Here is a 22,122-nt window from a genome sequence, read left to right as displayed (position 1 = left end):
TGATCCATCAGTCTTAAAACAAAGGTGTTTGTTCCCTGTGTATGAGACAAGAATGAGAGTGTTGCTTAGGGGAGCGTTCAAAGAAAGATCACTGTGACTTGCATCCAGCAGGGCAGAGATTCTGCCACGTGCTGTTCCATTTTTGACATAGTGGAATTTGGAGAAGATGCTCTTACTGCTTCTGAACCTAATGTCCAGCTAACATTACAGTGCATTTCGTATGTGGACTTGTTCTGCATTCTAGAAGTCTTCCACTAGAGACTTCCCCATTTCTTCTCGCACAACATTTTTTTGTCCTCCTTTCCTCCAAAGTTCTGCTGTCTTTGATCAAATGTAAGTTCTTTGTGCATTGACAGTGTTGACCAACTCACCTGTGCTGTCAGTGCTGGATGTCTCAATTGTTTATTCTTGGAGGTGTGGTAGGATAACCGAGAGGTAACTAATGAACTTTTTCACACTAATGTAAGGAGGACTAGTGTCCTAAATAGCTTTATTTTCCATTTTTGGTTATTTGGAAGGGAAAGGAGGTGTTTAGGCATTGGTCAATGAGAAGTCTAGGAGGGCTGTGTGCATGTATTTCTCCTCTTTATCTGGAAAGTCACTGTATGGTGGTTTTGCTTTAAAAGGTACTTGTATTCATGAGGGTCCCTCCCTCCCTCTGTCCCTCCTTCCACTTCTTCCTTGCTGTGCTGTCCTCTTTGAAATCATGTTAGCATCCTTAGAGTCAGCCTTGAGGCAGTATTACTGGTGTTTCTAAGTGAACTCCATTTCTAATTGTAACTTCTAAAAAGCAGCTGAGAAGGCAGCAGCAGAAAACAGCATGTTGGTAGCAGGAAGACTTTTTCCTGGTGGGAGCTTCATGCAAGAGGAGTGCTGTAGCCCAGACCCTTGTTAATTGGGCAGAGGGTGCTTTAGGAAAGAGGCATCTTGTACTGCTGACCTAGTTTCATTTTAGGAAAGGGAAAGACTTGAAGAAGCATGGTAGATGTTCAAGGAAGTCTTTGTACTTCAGCCTGTCAGTTCTGTTCTTGGCTGTTGAATGTTTCAGCAGCAGAGCTTTTTCAAGTGAGAAAAACAGGATTATGAAAACTCTTAAACTGAAGACTTAGTATTGCAAACATGCTGTCTTCAAAATATGCAAATTTCTAATGTATTCTTAAAGCTGTGAGGGCAATACAATGAACTAACGACCTGCAAAGTTCCATTTAAATAATTTCTCAAAATCTAGGCAGTTTTAGAATAAAAAAATATAGAAGAGCCTCAGAAAACACCCTTGTGTCCTTTTGAGATTTTTTTCCTTCCTCCTTACTTCAGTAGTCCTCTTTCAGGTAGTATATGTTTTGGTCATAAGATGTTAGAAAGTGTATTTGTCAGAAGGGACCAATGGTTCAGTAGATGATGGTGCAGTGGGGTCTGAGGCTTAAGGAAAGAAGCTCTTGGGAGCTATGATGAAAAGAAGTTTAAATGGATGACGGGAGGGGAAGGTGAATTTATTGCAAGGCCCATGGTGTAGAGCTGGCAGAGACTTTTGCTGACTTGGAAGTTATTCCTTCAGTTAGTACACTTTATTTTCTTCTACCATTATTAAAATAGACAAAAGCTGTGAAAAGTTCAGTGCTTGTTTTGGAGAACTAATGAGGGTTTTGCTTTTGTCCAAGATTTTGCTTAAATTTGTAGAGGATAACTAAGCTTGGGGGACTGGATATCAGCTCCCAGGGGCTGATGACACATTGTGCTAGAAAAGTGGTAGGCAATTTCAACTGAATACATTTTGAGAGGAGCTCCTGCTGTGCCATGAGACCTTAAACCAGGCAAAACCACTTCTTCAAGTGCATTCATGCAGCCACCTGTAATAATTTTGCTGCTAGCTTTCCTTCCTGTCCTGAAGTTTGATTTAAAGCAAGCTGCCAGAGGCTAAAGGGGACTAGTTGAGCTGGCATAGCAGGACTGTCAAAGTGTTTTTGAGGTCAAGATATTAAAAACTGTATGTGTTCTACCCTGCAGCAGTCATGTTATAATTTCTGGTGGCAGGAGTTAGAGGGAGGAATAACAGTCACGGAAAATATCTCCTTCCTTGATTTTCCCCATTCTGTGAAATCCTACTGTGTGATGTGACTGCCCCAATGGGTTTTCTTCTTAGGCTGCCTATATGCATGAATATTCAATAATGAAACATGAACAGCATGCTTCTGTCCTGCCCTTCAGCCTTACCCACAGCTCTCTGGGTGTGGTCTTCTTTGTCTCCAGTGACAAAGAAACAGTTTTCATCCCTTGACAGCTCTTTGGTATATGTGAAATTTCTCAAACTGGGGTAAAAAAATTACCGCCTTTTTATGTGTCTTACTACCAATTTTATTGATCTTCCGAGACCAAGGCTAAGCTCCAACTTTGCTTACAGAAGACTTGTTTTATCACCTGTTTGAAGAAAACTACTTGAATTTATTACATCATGTGTGTTGTGAGGCATATTTTGCTGAAACACGAGCGCTAATGCCTCCATTTGAAGGGGTGCTGCATCCCCAAAGCCACTTCTGCAAGTTCTTGTCAGTCTCTTAATTAAAATTTAATTGTCAAGTATGTTAATGAATGGGATCATCTCTATATGTTGGCATTCCAGAAAACACTTTCTTCCAAAGGAAATGTGCACTGTAAGCCGCATATGGGCCAGGTTTTAATGATTTTGATCAGGCTGAGCAATGTCTTTGTTTGAGAACACTTCTTTTAAATAAAGTGAGATTGCTCGTAGGGTAGTTGCAGTTCAGCATGACTAAGAGTTTTTTGAATTCACTCTTATGCGTTGAGGATTTCTGTCTGATATTAAAAGCTGTGGATGCTGTTAGGTTCATGGGGCATACATCAGAGAAAAAAACACGTTCCTGCCTCATGGAGCCTTGCATCCTTTAAACATGCCTCAGTGAGGCATTTTGTGTTGTCACCTCAAAGAGACTTCCTCCTGCTAAAAACCAGTAAGAACTCTGAGAAATTCTGGTGTTAGCTTTTATAAACGTATATGCTCTAAATATTGGGTTAACATTTATGCTAATCAGCTATTTTTGGATGTTGCTTAGAGATACTGTGGTTTATGTTGGAAATCTTCCATTTGATAGTGCTGAAGTGAGATGTGATGACTGGTTAACAAACCCAGATAGTGCTTCTGCAACAGTCTGATTCATTTGGAATTCTCTGAACCTGTCAACTGGTCAGAGTTGCTGACTCATGAAGCAGTGTTATGCTTCCTAATAAACATAACTGTAAGTCTTTGCACTCCCAGTATTAGCGGATTCAGGTTTTTTCACCCAGATAATGTTGCTACTGATTTGTATTTTTTTGTTACATATTTGAGACTAGCTAAGTTGTTTTTCCCTAAAACTGTTGGTCTGGTGACTTCTACCAGATCTTAAACCTTTATCTCAGTTAGGCTGCCTTCAGCCTCTGCAAGTGCTGTGGTGATTATGGAGCCAGAGCTGAAGAACTTCCAGGTTTTATCTTAAATGACAGTTACATCTGATGGGATGAAGAAATTTGTTGAGCAGCAAAGTGAGGCATTAAAAGACTCTTTGGAGCAGTGTGTTTTCTGTCCAGTAGAACTAATTATTATTCATTAGATGGCAATGGCTCAAATACTGAGCAATAACAATGACTTGCTCAGCTGAGTAATAGCTTGTTATTCTTGTGAGGCCAGTGTGAGCCTCGTGATTGACAAATATATCGGCCTTTGCTCCACAGGCTGGAAGTTTGGTGCTCCTCAGTGGGGTTTGGCATATGAAATAATTTTTGTGTAGCAAATATTGAATATTTTTCCTAAGCACTGAACTGGGATAAAATTCGTGGTCACAGTGCTTTTAATAAAGCTGGATACAGCAGCATATGATTGATACTAATTTCTATTCAATTGACTAGAGACTGACAAGAACCCTGCAGCATTTAAACTACTAAAAGGCAGGAGGCTTAACTCCATTTTCGCTGTGGACAATCAAATTGAATTGGTTCCACTTAAAGAGTGTAGAGTAGGGCTTTTTCAAGTGGTCCACATTTTGCAGATGTTTACTGTTGCTATTTTTTCTCCTTTTCCATCCACTTTAGAGTGCTAATCTTACTATGTTGTGAAGGAATTGAAAAAATCACTGAGAACAAATTTTACCTTAAATTAAAAAAAAATGGAAGTTGAGTTAGAGGTATGGGAAACACCCATGGAAGAAAAGGGGGTTCCCTGAGGCTGCATTCCATCTGCTTGGAATTTCAGCACTTAAATGCAGGGTTCTTTAAGGATCTGGCATGTAAAAAGTACTTTCACTTTATTGTTCAGCCTCATTATGAATGACTGTGTAGGACACACACCACTGGATAACCTACCAGAGAGGGCATTAATTTGATTATCCTTTTTAGACAGACTTGGTGGCAGAGAGAATGAATAATGGCTGATCCTTATTTTCTTTTGTTTCAAGTATGTTAATGGTGCACTCCACTGCCTTATGGTGCGTCACTTTAAGCTTGCAAAGATAACCCTGCATCCTGCACAGCCATACACAGCCATATATTTTTGATACTTTACCTCATTATAACTTGGCATTCTCATTTCCTGAAGAATTACCAAGCAGAAGTGTTTCTGCAGGGAGAGGGACTCATTGGAAAGAAGCTTTTTTCCTTTGTGAAGGTTATTGTCAGTGTTAAGTACTGTGCTTAAGTTAATTTACCTGTATGTGTTAAATGTAGCAATTTTCCCCTATAAGAAGTAGTATAATTGTTTATAGGCAGAACTGCTCTCCCAGTTGTTCTGATTTTTCTACTGAGTACTTTCCATTAATTTATCTTAACTTAAACTAATACTTAAAAAAAAAAAAAAAAAAAAAAAAAAACAACAACAAACCCCTAAAAAAATGGATTTAAAAAAATTCAGAACCACAAAGTTCTGATTAGGAATGCTGAGAAGAAATGACAGTATTACAGCTTTAAGGCTGAAAAGTTTTCAGAAAGAGCTCCTTTCCACAAAGTGTATTTGAGGGTTTTTTTTTTTGTTTTTGTTTTGTTTTTTTTTTTTTTTCTTTTCCAATATCTAAAGGTTCATTTTGGCAGCTGTAAAGTACCTGAAATTTTGAGTGCTGGGTTTTTTTTTTGTTGTTGTTGTTTGGTTATTTTTTTGTTGGGGGGTGTTTTCTTTTGTTTTAAATAAAGGTATCTTAATCTGCCTATTAGTAATAATTAAAAAAAAAATAATCTTTTTGCACCTCTCTGCCTGTAATAGGAAGGGGGAAAGGAGGGTGTGGATCTAATCACTGCAGTTCCTTGATGCACACTAGAGAGAATTGGAGGTTATAGCCAGCTCCCAGATGGAGGTACAGCCACAGCAGAAATAGTGATTTTTTTGTCATTCTTCCAGAACTAAATGGGCTCCACTGTCCCAGCAATGCAACTTGAGAGAGCTGTGCCCTTAAACTGCTTTTGTCTCTTAGCCTTTGAAGATGCTGACAGTGCCGTGGATGACCGGGACAGCGACTACCGCAGCGAGACGAGCAGCAGCATTCCCCCTCCATACCACACCACTGTACAGCCCAACGCCTCCGTGCACCAGTTCACGGGCCCGGCTCGCCTGCAGCAGCAGGGAGTCCTGCGGGATCCCTGTGCCGACTCCCTCCAGAACTATGATCTGGATTATCAGGAGCATGTGGTCACCAGGTGAGTGCTCGCCTTTCCCCGTTGTTTTTCCACTACAGGCCAGGAAGGTACCGAGCTGGCAGGGGAGGGCAGATCAAGGGCTCTACAAGTCTTCTGGTAGGAAAGTGTTAACGTGTGTTGTTGGCCCTGGGATTCTGCTGTGAACCAGGAAAAACCCGTGAGGGTATGTGTTACACCAGATCTGGCAGTTCAGGGAGTTACCCTTAACAGATATGCTCAGCTTCAGGTCATTTGCTCTTGGTTATTCTTTCCTCTTACTAGGCTAGAGTAGTGGGTAGTTGCTTGTTCTGGTACCATGGTGTAGGTGTGCCTATCAAGCCAGTGAAAACATATTCTAGCAGTTATCCTATTGGGACCTTCTTTCTTGGTGCAGTTTTATTTTCTCTTCTGGATTAGCTCCAGTTCTATTAGATGTGCCAAAACAATGTATTCAAGAAGAAAGTCTGTAACAGATTAGTGGTTGGGTTTTTTTCCTTCTGTTCCTGTTATCATATAACGCTGTTGAATGGTGTGCTTTCTCTTTAGATTTACTTTCAGCTGTATGAAAGATAATTTGTTTGCTCTGATTTTTTTTTTTTTAACCATAAATTAGTAGTTTCACAAGTGTTTTTAACTTGTTGAGCTATTGAGCATTGCAGCATTAACTTACCAGGATCAATGGCTGTGAGCTAGAGCTAGCTGTGCAAGGCGAAAGCAGAAGATTTTGGACAGTGCTGCTAACTTTGGTCAGCTTGCTAAGAGAAGTTCTGTAGAACAGGCTAAGCTGCTGCTTCTGCCTTTGGTGAGGAAGGAAGAGGCAGCTATTTAGGCACTATCACAGTTAGAGGTGCAGAGTTTTATTTGTATTATAACTGATTTTTTTCTACCTTATGTCCCTTGGTGTTCTTGTTTTCTGAATGTTCTTGTTTTCTGAAGTCTGAACCTAAATTCGTTTATTGTCTTTGGTGGCTGAGGCTAAGTTTTGCCCTTCTTGATGTATGAGCATTAGTGGTAAAGGGTGAAGTTTAATGGTAACATCTAATGTTGTTACTGTTACTGAGATTTCAAGAGTAGCAGCAAATGTGCCAACAAAATGCATTTACTGCAGTGTGATGTGTCATTCCTAGTGCTCTATTCCGAGTTCATTAAATGTCTTACATATAAGCAAGTTATTCCCTTTCCCATGTGAGTCTGTGCTGCTGGCTTGCAGTGGTACAGTTGCTGAAGAAGTAACTGAAAAGATGAGCTGAGGCTTTTTCTTTTTGAAAGAGCTGAGCTGAACAGTGATGTTGGAACCCCAGTTACGGGAAGCCAATGGTGGCAGCATATTTTTGGAGTTGTGTGATTTCTTGGAGTGGTGTTGACAATACATGTAGTTTTTCATGGCTTACTTTGCTTGGAGTCAGTGTGTATGTGAATTTCTGTCTGTATCTAGACCTCCCAAAGAACCACTGCTGGTTTGAATTCTTAGGGAATACCAAGCTGGAATATATTCCTTTTTTTTCCCCCTGATTTCATTAAGGTATTGATGTGAAAGGATCTGGACTGATAAAGTTTACTTGAAAACCATGAGCTTTGTAGTTTGCTATGGTTGAAAATTACTTTCAGTCCAGAAATGCAAATCCTCAATGGTGATCTGAGTGTTCCTGTTCCCATGTGCATTTTCTACTTGGCCAACAAGATTCTTTGCTACATATTTAATCTTAAAACATAAAATATGCAAATAAGCTTTCCAAAGAAGCTACGTGGGATTCTCTTACTAACCAAAAAGGTATTTCTAACAAGCTGGCTGAAAAGAAGCATGTGGGTAGATCTGAAATATTTTCAAAACAAAGTTGTAGCTGAGTATTGCAGGAACAAATTTTATTTGACTTTTGTTCCTAGCAGCTCTCAGTGCTGTGTACCAGGCAGTCACCTGATGAAGTCAGTGTTCCTGGCAGACTGCAGCTGATCATTACTGTGAAAATGAGGGCTTGTAGGAGGCTCTCCTGGGCAGACCCAGAAGAACCAGACAAGAACCTGCTGAAACCTGTCTTGAACTGGGCAGAAGGTTGTCAGTGCCAAAATGCCTCAGTTTAAACTGTCTGTTCTAGCACCTGGGTTTTTTTTCTTACAATATTTGGGTTTAGATGAAAAAGTTCTGCTTCTCTTTATTAGCTGTTACACGTGATCATATTCCTTTGATAGAAGTAATGTATTTTCTTCCAACCTCTGCGAAGGATGGTAGCAATATTGTTACGTGTCCTTGGAGTTTGTTTTGCTGTCAGCAACTAGTTTGGCTTCAGAAGAGCAGACATCTTTCCCTCTGTTTTGGGTTTTTTGGGTTTTTTTGGTTTTTGTTTAAGCACTAACTTTTCTTTGCAATGCTCATTTTCTTTAACTGTTCTCCATACCTCACTAGTCTTGCTCAGTATGATAGCATAGATTCCACTCTGAGAGGCCACACTGATCTAAGAGTCCACATCGGAGTCTTTAGACCTGTCAGATGAGTGGGTTACCCTCTCTGCACCTCTCTCCCTGTCTCCCCACTGTTGCTGCTTTGAAGTGTTCCTCTGGTACATTTCAGCTGATACCTGCTGTTTGCCTCAGCTGTTTTTTAGATCTGTAGTAGTTAAATGCTGGACTTTTTCTCTTCTCACGTGTTGGGTTTCTCATCATTATTTCTAATAAAAGAGATGCTTTGTAAAAGAGCAGAGAAAGCACATACAGGGAAAGAAGCTCAATTAGGAAGAAAAGTAATTTTCTTTATGCCTAAATTAGTCAATTTTTTTGGTTCAGCATTTACAGATGATGGCTCCTCAGACATTCATGTAGTGCCCATTGCCTTCAGCTGAGTTTTGGAAGGGCTTGATCCAGTAACTATGGTGGCCCTGGTGAGCAAGAAGTATAAAAAGTGTTCTAAACTGTGTATAACAGGATTCATTTAAAGTAATGAGCATCTTTCCAGTTACAATAAGTTAGCTAATATTGTTGGAAATGCAGCACTAAAACAACAGTAGAAAATGAAATGACCCATCTCTCTTTCAGGACTATCCCATCTGTATCCTATGTTGCTGTGCTCCGTCCAGCTCTCGTGGTGAAGACTTGGATTAGCAGTATCTGTAAAATGCCTGTGTGCCCTCTGTCTTTTCCCTTCTCTGGCACTAGGGGGTCAGGGACACACATACCCTTATGCTCCTCATTTCTCAGCAATGGATGATGTGAGGGAAAGCTGCGTCTTTCAGATGATTGTGTTGATGTTTTTACATCCACTTTCTACCTGATTGTTTGTATGTAGATTGTCAGAAGCTGTCCTTGTGAGGTTTAGATGAAGAAGTTGTTTCTTTGCTACTACCCTTGGGGCTGTTGAATGATTGAGATTGTCTTGCTGACCAAGGGATAAGAATTAATCCCAAAATCCCAAGGGTCATTTACTTGTGTTTCTAGGAAGCATCAGATTGTTTCACAGCTTAATCCATTCTCCCACAATGGACAATTATAAATTGCTGTATCTGTTCAGATGCATTATAAATGGGAAGTACAGATCCTGAAAATCATCCTAGGCTTATAATGGGCTAATATCCAGCATAAGTGTTTTATGTTTCCTTCTGGTCCAGTAACAGCTCTGAGAATCTTAGTTTTGTGTCGGTAGGGGTACCTTGACAAGAGCTGCAGCAAGAGCTCTCCCAGCAAAGACGAACGGTGAAACAGCTGAAATTCCACTCGTTGCTCATGCATTTTGTCCCCTGTCCTCACTTGCCTGGAGTCCAGCGACTCCTAAGTCTCCAGATGAAATCTCTGCTCTGTTGCCAGCCCTAGGAGATACAGGGTCCCTGAAGGCTTTATGAATACTGCTAAAACAAAGTCTGCAGCCCAGTGCGACCAAAATGCAGGCACAGCATAGTGGAATGGTGCGTGTGGGCACTGCATCTCAAAGTAGTCCTGTTACTGCAGTAAGAGACTTCTTTTCAGCATGCCTAAAAAAGCAACAGCAGAGTACTGGTACAGCCAAGGCTGTGTGCCCTCACTTGATTACAGAAAGCTGTTCTCCCTCAAAAAGGCATTTCTAAATTTTGTGCAGACATAACCGATGGAATCTCACAACCCATGCTGCTTTTTTTGACTATTTGATTGAAGTGTAATGATGGTAGATTGGCAGGTGTTCAATTCTGTTATTTTGAGTGTTTCTGATTTTAATTTTCATTTATTTAATGCATGTTTTTCCATTACTATTTTTTTCTGTCCTTCCTATAGCTTTTTTTAAAACCGTTGTTTTTCCCTTCCTATTTTTTTTTTTTTGCTGCCTCTCTTCCTTTCCCTCCCACTCCCTTTATTTCTCATCTTAGACAAGGATCTCTCGCTAGAAATGAAAGTGTCAGGATCATTCCATTTGACACTGAAGATGGAGAAGAAGAACAGGAGAGTAACTATGAAAAGCTAGGAAAACTGTTAATAGAGGATTTCTTAGAAAAAACTCATAAAACTAGAAGTTGGCATGAGAAAAACATGAAAAAGATGCAAACTCTCTCAAAAAGAGAAAATTTAAATCACTGTGAAAGATCAAGGTACTGCCAAAATGTGTGTCTGGAGTCAGGGTCTGTAGATGTCCCTAGATATCCTCAGGAATATGAGACAATTGATAGAAGAAGGAAAAAGAAACTGCGATACAATTTTGAAGAGAGAGAACGAATAAGCCTGCAAAGTAATGGAAGTCTGCAGTTTCCTGGGGAGAAATCAGTTTATTTCAATGGTGTGGCAGCTGGTTCTGAACCCATTGATAATTTCCCTATATATGATAGAGTTAGAAAATATACCAGGAACTCCAAAGGTAAGGGGTTGCCTGCTTATCCAGTCCTGCGTCCATACAAAAATGGGTTAATGGTTAAAAGTGGCAAGTTGCCCAACAAGCAGGGGATGAACCATGAGGACTCACTTCACCTGAGTAACACTGAGGACATGAAACACATGAGGATGCTAGAAAACACTTTTGTGCCTGTCGATGTCCTGGAGGAATTTGACAGCAGTGCTTCTGATGAGTTCCAGTACTCGCCTGTTTCAGATGATGAAATGGGGGAACTTTCAAGAAGATGGTATGATTCTGACATCAACCATTTGAGAAACATAACTGCTAATTTCCCTGCAAATATGGGCTCCCAGTTAAAAGATAGCTCTGATAAAAAATGTAAAACTAAAGAGAGGAAGCATGATTATCCTGTGCAAGACTTAACACTCTCTCCTGTTGAAGAACCCAATGAGGAGTACATAGACACAATGGATGAACTTCAGTGTCTGGTAGAATCAGTCTCTGAATACTTGGCTGAAAAGGAGGAAGAAATCAGCAAATTTGGTACATTGTCAGAAACAAAAAAAAATGTTGAGAATGTGCCACAGAAGCAGGATAATGCTGATAATTCAGCAGAAGCTAAAAATTCTGAGCAGACCAAACATCTTGCTGAAGAGGAGAGTACCAAAGGCAAATCTGAATCTCTTTCGGACTTGTCAGGTATGAAAAATACAGTGAATTCCCTCTTCAACTCTTTCACAGAGAAGGTGGGGTCAAGCACAAAGCAACTCACAGCCTCTGTTGAAAAACTTGTGTCTTCCACTCCAGAGAATACAGAAAACAAAAACTCATCAGAAGGTGGAATCTTGAATGTATTTACCATTAAGGCTAAAAGTGAGAGTTCTTCTTCTGGAAGTACAGCAGATAGTAAATCTGACACTAAGTTCTCCATTCAGTCTTTGCTACCATCTCAGGTGAGCAGTAATAAAAGAGCCCAGAACACAAACTCCAACAGGCCAGAAACCACTGAGGCAGACAGTAAGGCTTCTGCACCACATCCTCCCCAGCAAACACAAGGAAATTCTGCTGACAGCCAGCAGAACCAGCATTCAGTTGTGAATTCAGTTCTAGGCATGTTTAATCCTTTAAAGATCTTCTCTGAGAAGGAAGTGCCAAAACAAGAAGTCACAAAAGAGGAGCACACCAAGGACAGCCATGTTGTGAAAGCTGAAGAGACAAAAAGGAGTGAAACATCATCTGGACAGATGTCAGCCAAGACCAGCAGCACTGTTCCAGTGGCACAGAAAAGTGAGACCAGAAGTGAGGCAGAGGTAAATGCAAGTAGCACGTCTGTGTCTTCCATCTTTGGCAGGCTCACAAACTCAGTCAGTTCCTTCAGCCTGAAAGCCAATCTTGATGGTCTCTTGGCTCCCAAGCAGCCAGATGTGCCACAGAAGCAACCAGATCTGCCTCCTATTACAAGTCAGCCAAGTGCCGCTTTGGTAGAGGGTGCGCCCATGGCCAGGGACCAGCCTCCTGCAAATCACTCAGAGGATCAGCATCCTGCAGACCATGGACTGGCAAACAAGGAAAACAGAGGTCATGTGGAACCTAAGTCTCAGCCTCAAGATCAGGGTACAGCATCTGAAAGCTTTTTTAGCCCACTCAAAAAGTCTTTCAGTCAATTGTTGCTTCCTTCTGCAGAACAACAGAAGAAAGAATGTACATCTGAACACTTTAAAGATCATAAGTCTGAGGAGGATATAAGACAAAATAGTTCATCAAAGGAAGAGCGCTCATTTCCTTTCACTGGAAAACTTCCTTTTATCAGTGGGCTGGGTTCATCAGCAAAGCAGGAACAGAGGAATGAGAAAGGAGGCTTTATGTCATCATTATTTAAATTTTCTTCTGCAGAAAATCTAGCACCTACACAGTACCAAAAAAGTCATCAGGGTTCTAGTGGTAGTTCCCTGCATGAAAGAAGAAACAGTAATTCAGGAAATGCTGTTTCAATAAAATCTAGCTCAGTTCCAAATTTATCAGACAATAAGGAGGAACTTTTGCAAAGAAGAAACATGACTAAAGAAAACCTATCTACTGTCCATGTAAACAGAGAAAAACACCACGATAGTGCCTCTGCTACCCTTAAGGCCAAAGAAGAGCAGCAGAAATCTAAGAGTACTCAAGAAGAACCTAGAAATGTAAAAGGACTGATGAAAGAGGGAGTGAATGCAGCAGACTTAAGCAAAGGCTCAGTTGAATCCACCTCTTCAGCCAAAGGGCCAGAAGCTCCATGTGCAGATGATACTCAGAAGAAGCACACACCAGGTTTTCTTTCTGGCTTTCTTCATATTTCTTCAAATGAAAACACGGCCAATAATCAAGACTCAACTGCTAAAAGTGAGAGTGATAGCCAGAAAAGCACTTCTCCTGGATTATTTTCTGGTTTATTTAGGTTTGCCTCAAGTGAAAACTTGTCTGAATGTAAGCAAGAGAAGACAAAACCAAATTCTTTGGGCTTCATGAAGCTTTTTGATAGAGGTGAGGATTCTAGCTTGGAGACAAAACCCAGTAATTCAGGAACGGCTCCTGACAGTCAAAGCAGCACTGGAGAAAAGCAGGAAGCTTCCAGCTTCTTAAAAAATCTGCTGCCAAAACCAAAGGAGAAGCAGGATAATGTGAAAAAAGTGGAATCTTCCATTACTGACCACCCATCCAGTGCAAGAATAAATGAAACAACTGAGTCTCATGTTCCCCACAGTGGGCATCCTGTGCTCCCTGAGACCCTAAATCTGCAAGCCAATGTACAGGACTTGTCTGGAAAGTCTGTAAATAGTAGGCATATTCCTCACCAGGATGCAGAATCTAGAATTCTTCCAACTTGTTTAAACAAAGGATCAAATGAATCTCTCAATTTGACTAATAAAAACTGTAACCCTATGGAGCAGTACTTAGCTTATCAGGAAACAAGGAGCCATTCTAGCTTTGAATGGGAATATGAAGTGGGTGGACTGGCTGACACTCGTGGAATAGCAGTACCAGTTTACTACGTGTTAAACCAGAACTCTGTTCTGCCCCCTCAGTTCTTGGACTGGCCTGAAAATGATGTGGTAATGAATCTTTGTAAAAAGGACGGGAATGCAAATGTGATGGATTGGCAGACTAATGCCAATTTTGATGGACAGAGTCTAGATTTAAGTGCGATGTCATATGACTCGTTCGACCAGTTAATGTTTCAAGACATTTGTTTGGAAGAAAATGATGCATGGACTGCCAATTCTCTCAATGAAAGTTACAGTAACTTTCCACTCTTTGAAAGAGATGGCAGTTACTTATTTGAAGAGTTGCCCGTGGATTTGAGCTACTCCTCTGGCTGTGATGGAACAATGTGGACACTAATTGACCAAGATGCTTTAAGTATGGATGAAGGCATAATGTACTCATCCTATAGCCGGGAGTATCAGGAGTGGATAATGATGCTTGAGCAGGGCATATGGTGGCCATCAAAAGATGGTGATTGTGGATACTACATGTACAGTGACAACCAGTATGTGTATTCTCTGCTCACTGATCCCACTGGACAGTATGTCTATGTGTGTGCTCCTGAAACTTACTCCTACATGGACTGCTGGGATTATAATTTCCATATGGATTCCATTCCAAGAGCTGTGCTGGAAGACAACACAATTGCTGTTTGTGGTTTCAAAGTCCCTCTTGGCAGTGAAGATGAACTGTTTTGGTTTGCTGAAGAAGAGTGTCTAGATGATTATACAACAAATAAACCCCTGGATTTGTCAGTAGCTTTGCAGAGGAGCAACCAGCTAATGAACATGAATTTGGAAACTTTTTCACAAATGTTTGAGGAGTCTATTTATTATCAGAGAGAGCAGCCATTAGACTTTTCAGGTTATAAGCTTCAAAAACTCAAAGTAGATTTCAGACCTGAGAAGGAAACCCTGCATCGTTCAGAGGAGCCTCCATTAACCCTTGATCTCAGAACACATTCCAGGGCAGCTTTCAATAAATCTTTGAGTAAGGAAGTCCACACCAAGGAAGTTGGTAAGGCTGTCCCAGTGACAGCTTCTGGGAATGGGTCATCAGGATTCTTTGGATTCCAGCTGTTTCAGTCTACCCCTAAAGCTGAAGAAACTGCAGCATCTACTGAAAGAGTAACAGAAGCAAAAAAGACTGAGGAAGATAAGAAAACACCAGTGAACAAAGTTAGCTCCTTATTTTCTGCTTTGGGTGGACTAATTGGAAAGTCTACAAGCCCTGGCTCTGAGACATCAGAAGATTCTGCCTCAGAGAGAGCAGACACACAGTCAATATCATCTGAAAATAAGACTGATGTTTTATCACTTACACCAAATAAAAAATTAGGTGAAGAACAAGCTGGGCAGAAATTTCCTGTTACATCAGAACCAAGAAGAAATACTTTGTCAGAACTTAATTTGGAGGCTGCTAGAAATGAAAAGCCAGAATTACACCAGACTGAAAACATCAGTGTTAAAAAAACAGGGTTAACAAGATCTCCTTCTATACTGAGCCGAACTGCTATGGATGGCAGGCCAATACAAGAAGAGAGACCTGTTAAAGCAACTCCAGCTTCCAGGCGTCTTGAAAGGCATGCAGCCATTAATGAACCAAGTCAGCCACAGCCAACTCCAAGCCAACTAGCCACTGAGCCTGAGGAGACATTTTTTAAAAGTGCTCTGAAATTATTCAGTCTTGGAGAAGATTCTCCTGCAACCTCAACTGCCAATAAACCACAGTCTTCTGGATTTTTTGATTTCTTTAAAACACAAGTAAGCAAAGTGCCACAGCCATCACCAGAACTGGAGAAGAGGCAAAGTAATAAACCGGAAGAGGTGAAACAGCCAGAACAGAAGGAAACCTCTGGCATCTCATCTTTATTTGGATCTTTTGGAGATCTCTTCAAAGTGGAGCTTGTGTCTTCTCAACCAAACTCAAATACTACATCTCTGCCAAAACCCAACAGCAGAACTGTGACTGAGCCAAGGCAGAAACCTGAGAAGTCTGGGGGTCTTCAGAGTGCCAGTATGCCATGTCTATCCTCCACCCCCAAGGAAGAAGTGAAAACAGAAGGTGTGGACAAGCAGGTCTCTCTTAGCCCCAGGGTGCAAGAGGAACAAAAAAGCAAAAAAGCTGTGGAGGAGTCTCCTGAGAGTAAAGAAGTGCCTCCTGGAAATGTTTCACAGAAGCCAGTGAATGTAGGTCCCAGAGGAAGCCACCTGGGCCAGCCAGCTGGGCACCAAAGCAGCACACCAATGGTCACCCCAAAGCAGCAGGGAGGTCGTGTAGTAGACACAGCTAATCAGGCAAAACCAAAGCCAGACCAGACACCCAAAGAGTCGGGTTTCAGTTTGCCATTTGGCTTCTCTGATATCACTGCTCTAAAATCCCAGCCAGCCAGTAAGAGCATATTCTCCTTCTTCACTGGGTCAGACGAACCAAAGCCTTCAGCACCTGCTGCTGCTCCTGCTAGTGGGAAGCAACAAGAAACAGAGGGGCTGTTTAATCTGCCTTCCTTCTTCTCCAGTGGTCCTGCTCCTGAAAAGAGTGTACCTCAAAGAAGTACTAGTTTTAGCTTCTTCAATTTGACATCCTTTTTGGATGAAAAGCCACAAACTAGTCCAGGACAGGAAAAAACAGCTAAACCAGTGAATTCTAAGCCATCAACTGCTCCTAAACAGGAGAGTAATACAAAACCAGCTAAAACAGTGAATGCTAAATTACATAGTGTTCCCACTGACTCTGGTGTCAAAACCAGCAGTTCTACCAGGCAACAAGATGCAGACAATAAAAAAGAAGTTGATGGTATTATTGCAGCAGTGACTGGCAAACAAATGTCTAATGACCTCATGATCCCAGAAAATAAATCAGAAAAGTTGACAGTGGGAAATGTAGAAAGTATTGCTGCAGTAGCTGAAGAGAGTGACTTAGGAAAGCTTCCACAGGCCAATGAAGAGAGTGGCTTAGAAAAGATTCCACAGGCCAGTGAAGAGAGTGGCTTAGAAAAGCTTCCACAGGCCAGTGAAGAAAGTGGCTTAGGAAAGCTTCCACAGACCAAAGACACTGCAGTAACCAGCTTGTCTGCTCCTAGTATTTGTCTTCAGACTCCCACTGTGCAGGACAGTTCTCAGGACCAACAGAGTATTTCCTCAAGGCCAGAAGAAGATGCTTTGGGTACTATGGAGAAAATGGACAGTGTTGCATTTCTTACTGATGAAGAGCCTTATTCTTCCAAAGAGCAAACCTCAGAAAAAGTTGATCTTAGCATGGCCTCAAATGATAAGATGGATTCCCAGGGTCTAAATGACTTAAATAGTGTGAGTGACATGAAAAATGAAGTGGTCTCTGAAGGAGTACATGTACAGAATGATTTGCCAGAACAAAAAGTACCTCAGCAAACCGACAGATTACAAAGGGCACAGCCATGTGTTCCTCCTAAAATGCCAGAGGCACCTAATTTGCAAAGCAAACCAAAGGAACCTGGGAATGATAAATCGGTTCTGAATTCTTCGGTTGAAATGTTTTCAAGTTTCATGACAAAAATGAAACCACCTAAAACATTTTCTGGTTTCTTTTCTCAACCTCAAGCTACTGCACCTCCACCTGCACAGAAGAGGAGCTCCTCTTTCTTTAGTTTCTCATCCCTTCCAAGTGACCCAGCACCAGCTTTCACAAATGATATATTCGGCATCTTCAAAGGTCCAAAAGAATCTCCAAAAGAGATGCCTCCAAAATCCACCCCTAAACCTCAAAGCACTGGTATGAAAGATGTCACTGGGTCTGTTCCAGCAAAAGACTCTAGGGAACCAGAAAATACAGCTGCAGCCAGAGGGTCTAAAAGAGATGTCTCTGCCTCTGTGAAGAAGGATGTAGTACCTGCTTCAAGAGAAGAAAACTCCACAGAAGAGTCTTCTATGAAAATGGAAACTGAGGCGAAAAAGAGCTTGGAAACCTCCAAAGAGGAACCTTTGAGTGCCACTCCAGAAACAGGAGTCTCTAGTGAGAATGAAGCCCTTGAGGTGCTGCAGCAGGATAGCGAAACACAGCCTTCTGAGGTGGTAGATACTCTGCCATGCCACTCTAATCTCAGTAGTGCAGCTGATACAGTGCAGACTGAGGCTACTGACCTGGCTGATGTAGGTACTTTCCAACCAGATGTGGGGCCTTCAGGTGTAGCAGAGGAAGAAGCTGCTCCTGCAGACAAGGCAGCAACTGACATGCTTCACACTGGCTTTACTGATGAGCTTGCTCTGGAAATAAAAGCCCAAACTAACAGGGCAGACACAAACCTTTCCCAGTTAGATGAGAGTGTTACGCCTGAATCAGAGCCTGTTGTTGCAGGGGATCAGGCCAATGCTGGTATTGATCAGCAGGACTTGATCAGTAGTAATGATAGCAAACCCACAGCTCCAGCTGATGAGCCCAGTGTTCATCTGCCTGAGCTGAATGAAGAAAAGACAATCGAGGTAGAAAAGCAAACTGCTGAACAGGAAAAACTTTTAACAGTTGATGAGGTGCCGGCAGAAGGGATTGCTTCCAAATCTGACTTGAAGAAACAGGGGAAAGCTAATAATGTTGCTCGAGATACAAGCAGTAGTAAACCTGTCTTTGAAATACCGAATATACCCAGTTTGCCAAAATTTGGCTTTATGTCATCTTCTGATAGTGGAAAACCTTTTGGGTCATTCTCTCAACAGCCATCTTCTGCTAATAAAGCAGGAACAGATGAGGGCCTCATGTCCAGTTTTAAGAAACTCTCTATGTCTCTGTTTGAAGGAGGTGGTGAAGAAAAGGTGAGTAAGTCAGAGAGTGCCCAAGGAGCAGTATTTGGGAAAAAGCTAGATTTCTCCTTTCCCTGGCAAAAAGACATCAAGGAGGCCTCTGCCAAAAAGGAACCACATGCACCACCACCGGCTTTGTCAAAACCAGATGACAAGGTGTTAGGAACAGTCAGTTCAGAAGAAAACTCAAAATCTGCAGTCTCGGATCAAGTGACTGACGCAAATATAGAAGTGAAGTTGTCTTCAAAGCAGCCTGACACTGCAGACAATGAATGTTCTGAAGAGCCATCTGGTGCAAGCACTGTTGAGGATACATCCAACAAAGAGCTGGGAGAGAAGCTTGACAAAGAGTCAGAAGATGAACAGAATGTGATTTCAGGTGAACTGCAGAAAGAAGATCAGGCAGAGGAGCGTGTGCCAGACAAGCCTGAGGAGAGAGAAACTGGGCTTGATTCTGCTCCTGGTGGAGCAGTACTGCATCCTGACACACTGGCTGCAGATCTGCATAGCGTGGAACAACTGAATGAGAAAAGGCTAGTTACAAATGAGGCATAATAAATGGGATATGACCATTTATAATGCAATGCTGCAGCAGTAGAGAGTGGCCTTGGTGTCTGATGTTTGTAGCTCAGTCCCGGTCCCCTACCTGTTGTCAGTGTTTGTGATATCATGGTGGCTGTCACAGACAATATGGCAAACTGCAGTCACTAGTTATGTACAAGCCTTTAGACCATTTCTCACCTTTTTCCACTCCTTTTCTGTAAGTGTAATTGAATTTCCCATGTTCTTTTAATGTGTCCCACTGAATGAGATGCTTTTAGTGCTAATTTCATTAGCCTTTCAGAAGTTATAGTCTTTGTGTGTTAATTCTGCTGCATAAAATTCACTTTGCTTTCTTATTTAGCAATAATAATATTGTATTTGCTAAGAAAAAAGTAACGGGTAGAATGTATTGGTAGGGAGGAATATTTTGTTCTCAAAATGTGAGGTAAAGGTTTTAAATTTTAGAGAGAAATTTAACTTACTGGTGATACAGTATAGAACTATTTAGGTTCACTTTGTATTACTGAATATATTAAAACACTTTCAGAAATATCAGTGAAGGTATTCTAATGCTTGGTCTTCCTAAAATCTGTGCAGAATTTATTTCATGCAGTTATGAAAGTCCCTAGAGGAAGGTGTCAGTATTTCATAAGTGTATTCAGTCCTGTGCATATGCTAAGTTACAATTACCCTTAAAAATCAAAACAGAGACCCACTAAACTTAAATTTAAGTATATATATAATTCTGTGTAATATAAGTGAGACTTGTTCCTCTGATCATACAGTTGCAACTCTGCACTCACAGAACTTCCTGGCTCCAAATTCTTCCAAGACTGCAAGAGAAAAGTATGAGTGTTGCTTAATTCTTGGCCATAGTTTTCCTGACTGCATGAGAAATGTCCATCTGCTATATTTTGTTTGAGGATTCTAGGAATTCAGTCCTGAAAGTGGTGTCTTGAATCACAGAGGTCACACCCCTGTGATGCTGGGGTTTTTATATAAAATAAATTATTGAGAAAGCTCTATTGGAGTGAGACATGTGACTTTTTTTTGAAAAATTGACAGTCTTAATCTTGACTGCAACATTTTATCATAAGCTTTTAATACATAAAAGTGGAGTTAACTTTATTTTTAAACAACAGTCATCTTAAACAGATGTGATAAAGACCGTTCTGCAGCAAAATTGCAGAAGGCAGAAACACTTTCACTCTGAATTGCTGTGTTTCCATTCTTATTCATGTCTGGTTATTAGAATATCTTCACTGCAGTTTCTAGCTGGTGTAAGGTGAAGCAGTAGTTGGTGCAACAAAGCCCAATGTATACAGCATATGTTAGTGTGTGTGTGTGTATATATATATATATGTGTGTATATATATATATATATATTTATATATATATATATATATATATGCTGGTAGATTGTGTACAAAGTTTTTCTACTGCCTACCAAACTTTTGAGATTCACAAATCTATATTTACATAATAATCATAAAATATAATAGTTAACTGTGACTTCATAGCATGCCTTTTTAGTAATATTTAGTTTCCTGCTCAGTTTTTTACATGTGTAGGTTGTTTTGTGTTTTTCCAAACCACTGTTTTTTTCTGATGGACTTTCTTACTCTCTCATAGTCCTGCTGGCAGTAGTAGATACGGCTCCTCTTGCAATGTCAGCCAGGAAAGCTCTCACCTCAGTGAGCTGGAACATTGCCATGAAAGTGCCCACGGCTCTGAGCAGGAGGATGATCACCAGGAAAGGCAGTCAAATCACTCTTACCACAATTTGAGCAGCTACCAGAAGGATGGTCAGGCGTGGCTCAAAGAGCAAGAGGAGCCCCATGGCAAAGGAGAGGAGGAGAAGGTCTGCAAAACTGAGGAAAAACCTGCAGACCATTCTGCAGCTAAGTTACCTCTGGAACTTGAGAAGCCCAAGGATGTTGATGCAGGAGTCCAAATGAGGTAGGTGAAGCTATTACCAATTTATTTTCAGCTAGATCAAAGAGGATTCTTCCATTTGCTGTTTCCCAGGGCAAATTATGTACATTGTTCTTCCAGCCTTTTCTGACAACTGAGTTGATGTTGCTGGTCTGTGAAACATATGTTGTAGAGGACCAGTTACTTATGGGACATTGGCTAAGCTGAAGCTATGTTTGCCTTGCGTGCAAAGAGGATCACTTGTTAAAACTGTGATTTTTGTATGTGTGTAAAGAGGAACACCACCTTGGAGCTCATTTGCTAGATTTTCTGTTTGTGGTTTGATGAACGTACTCCGGCCCCAAAATAGCTGCTTCCATTGCTCATGTGGGATCAAGTTTATGCTTGAACAACCAAGAATTACTTGTTTTCATGGTTAGAGCTTCTCTAGTTCCATTCTTGTAGACTACCACCATTAGAGTTAGTGTTTATTGTAGTTGTAGGTTGTAGAGAATTACAGCATGAATAGACATGTTGCTCTGACTCACTGTGGGAGCTTTTCTTGTCCTTATGCTTTGGCTTTCCAAGCTGTCAACAGTATTCAAAAGTATTTCATCTAAGTTTGACTGAGTAGAGTACTGGGTTTTGCACAGGTTTTACAGAAATTTCAAATTTCACTACTTAAATCCGGGAAGTGACATTTTTCCTTGAGGTAATCAAGTCATTGCAGCCCCTGCATGTGGTTTTACTTTCATAAGTATGAAGGGATTTTTTTTAATCTGGTTCAGTTAGATCCATGGGACGATGTCTGCCTGTCTATACCCTTTGGAGAGTACAGCTGGTGTCACTGTGTTTGGATGATAGAATTAACTACAGGAGTTCATGTGTAGGCAAGCCTTACACTGAAGATGAAAAGAGGAAAACAAGACGAGAGAAATGTTAAACTGTTTTGAAACTCTGATTCACTTTCCTCTTTTCCTTACAGAACAGCAGGAGTCTTGTCCCAGAATGACTGGCCTATATTTGTTCACAGGAAAGGTTATTCACATAGTCTATTTCAGGCTAATTTAGACATCTAACTTGGATGCTCCTGCTTCACTGTCTCCCTTTCTCTCCACCCTCTGGCAGTGCTCTCCTGTCTTCATGGAACAGGCCTGAAACTGAGCTCTGAGTGTTAATCCCTAGAGCTGCACCTGAGCTAGACCTGTAGCATGGATGTGTTTTTGTCTCATCTATGGGGTTGTTTTTCACAGTCAGCACTTGTGGGGTGGGTGCTTTGCAGGTAGGAGTAGGTGTTTGTTTTTGTGATTTACACCTCAGTAACATACAAAAGCAGGAATGCAACCAAAGGCCCAAGGTATGACAAGCTCAGGGACTACAAGATGTGCTGTTGGGCACTGAGGTGGAACGTTGGTGACAGATCTGCCTGTCCTTTTG

The 22,122-nt window shown here is 41.2% G+C and overlaps 1 protein-coding gene across 5 annotated transcripts in view; it reads left to right on the top strand.

Moving 5' to 3' along the window:
- Positions 1-22,122, top strand: part of UNC13B (unc-13 homolog B) — a 206,015-nt gene that overhangs the window by 56,629 nt on the left and 127,264 nt on the right. For all 5 annotated transcript variants that reach the window (XM_053931585.1, XM_053931584.1, XM_053931583.1 and 2 more), the window contains 2 exons: positions 5,451-5,673; positions 20,404-20,730. In XM_053931585.1, coding sequence (XP_053787560.1) covers positions 5,451-5,673; positions 20,404-20,730 — 550 coding nt within the window. The remainder of the gene's footprint in view (positions 1-5,450; positions 5,674-20,403; positions 20,731-22,122) is intronic.

The sequence above is a fragment of the Vidua chalybeata genome, chromosome Z (assembly GCF_026979565.1).
Source record: "Vidua chalybeata isolate OUT-0048 chromosome Z, bVidCha1 merged haplotype, whole genome shotgun sequence".
Taxonomy (NCBI): Eukaryota; Metazoa; Chordata; class Aves; order Passeriformes; family Viduidae; genus Vidua; species Vidua chalybeata.
This window is presented reverse-complemented; position numbering and strand designations above follow the sequence as displayed.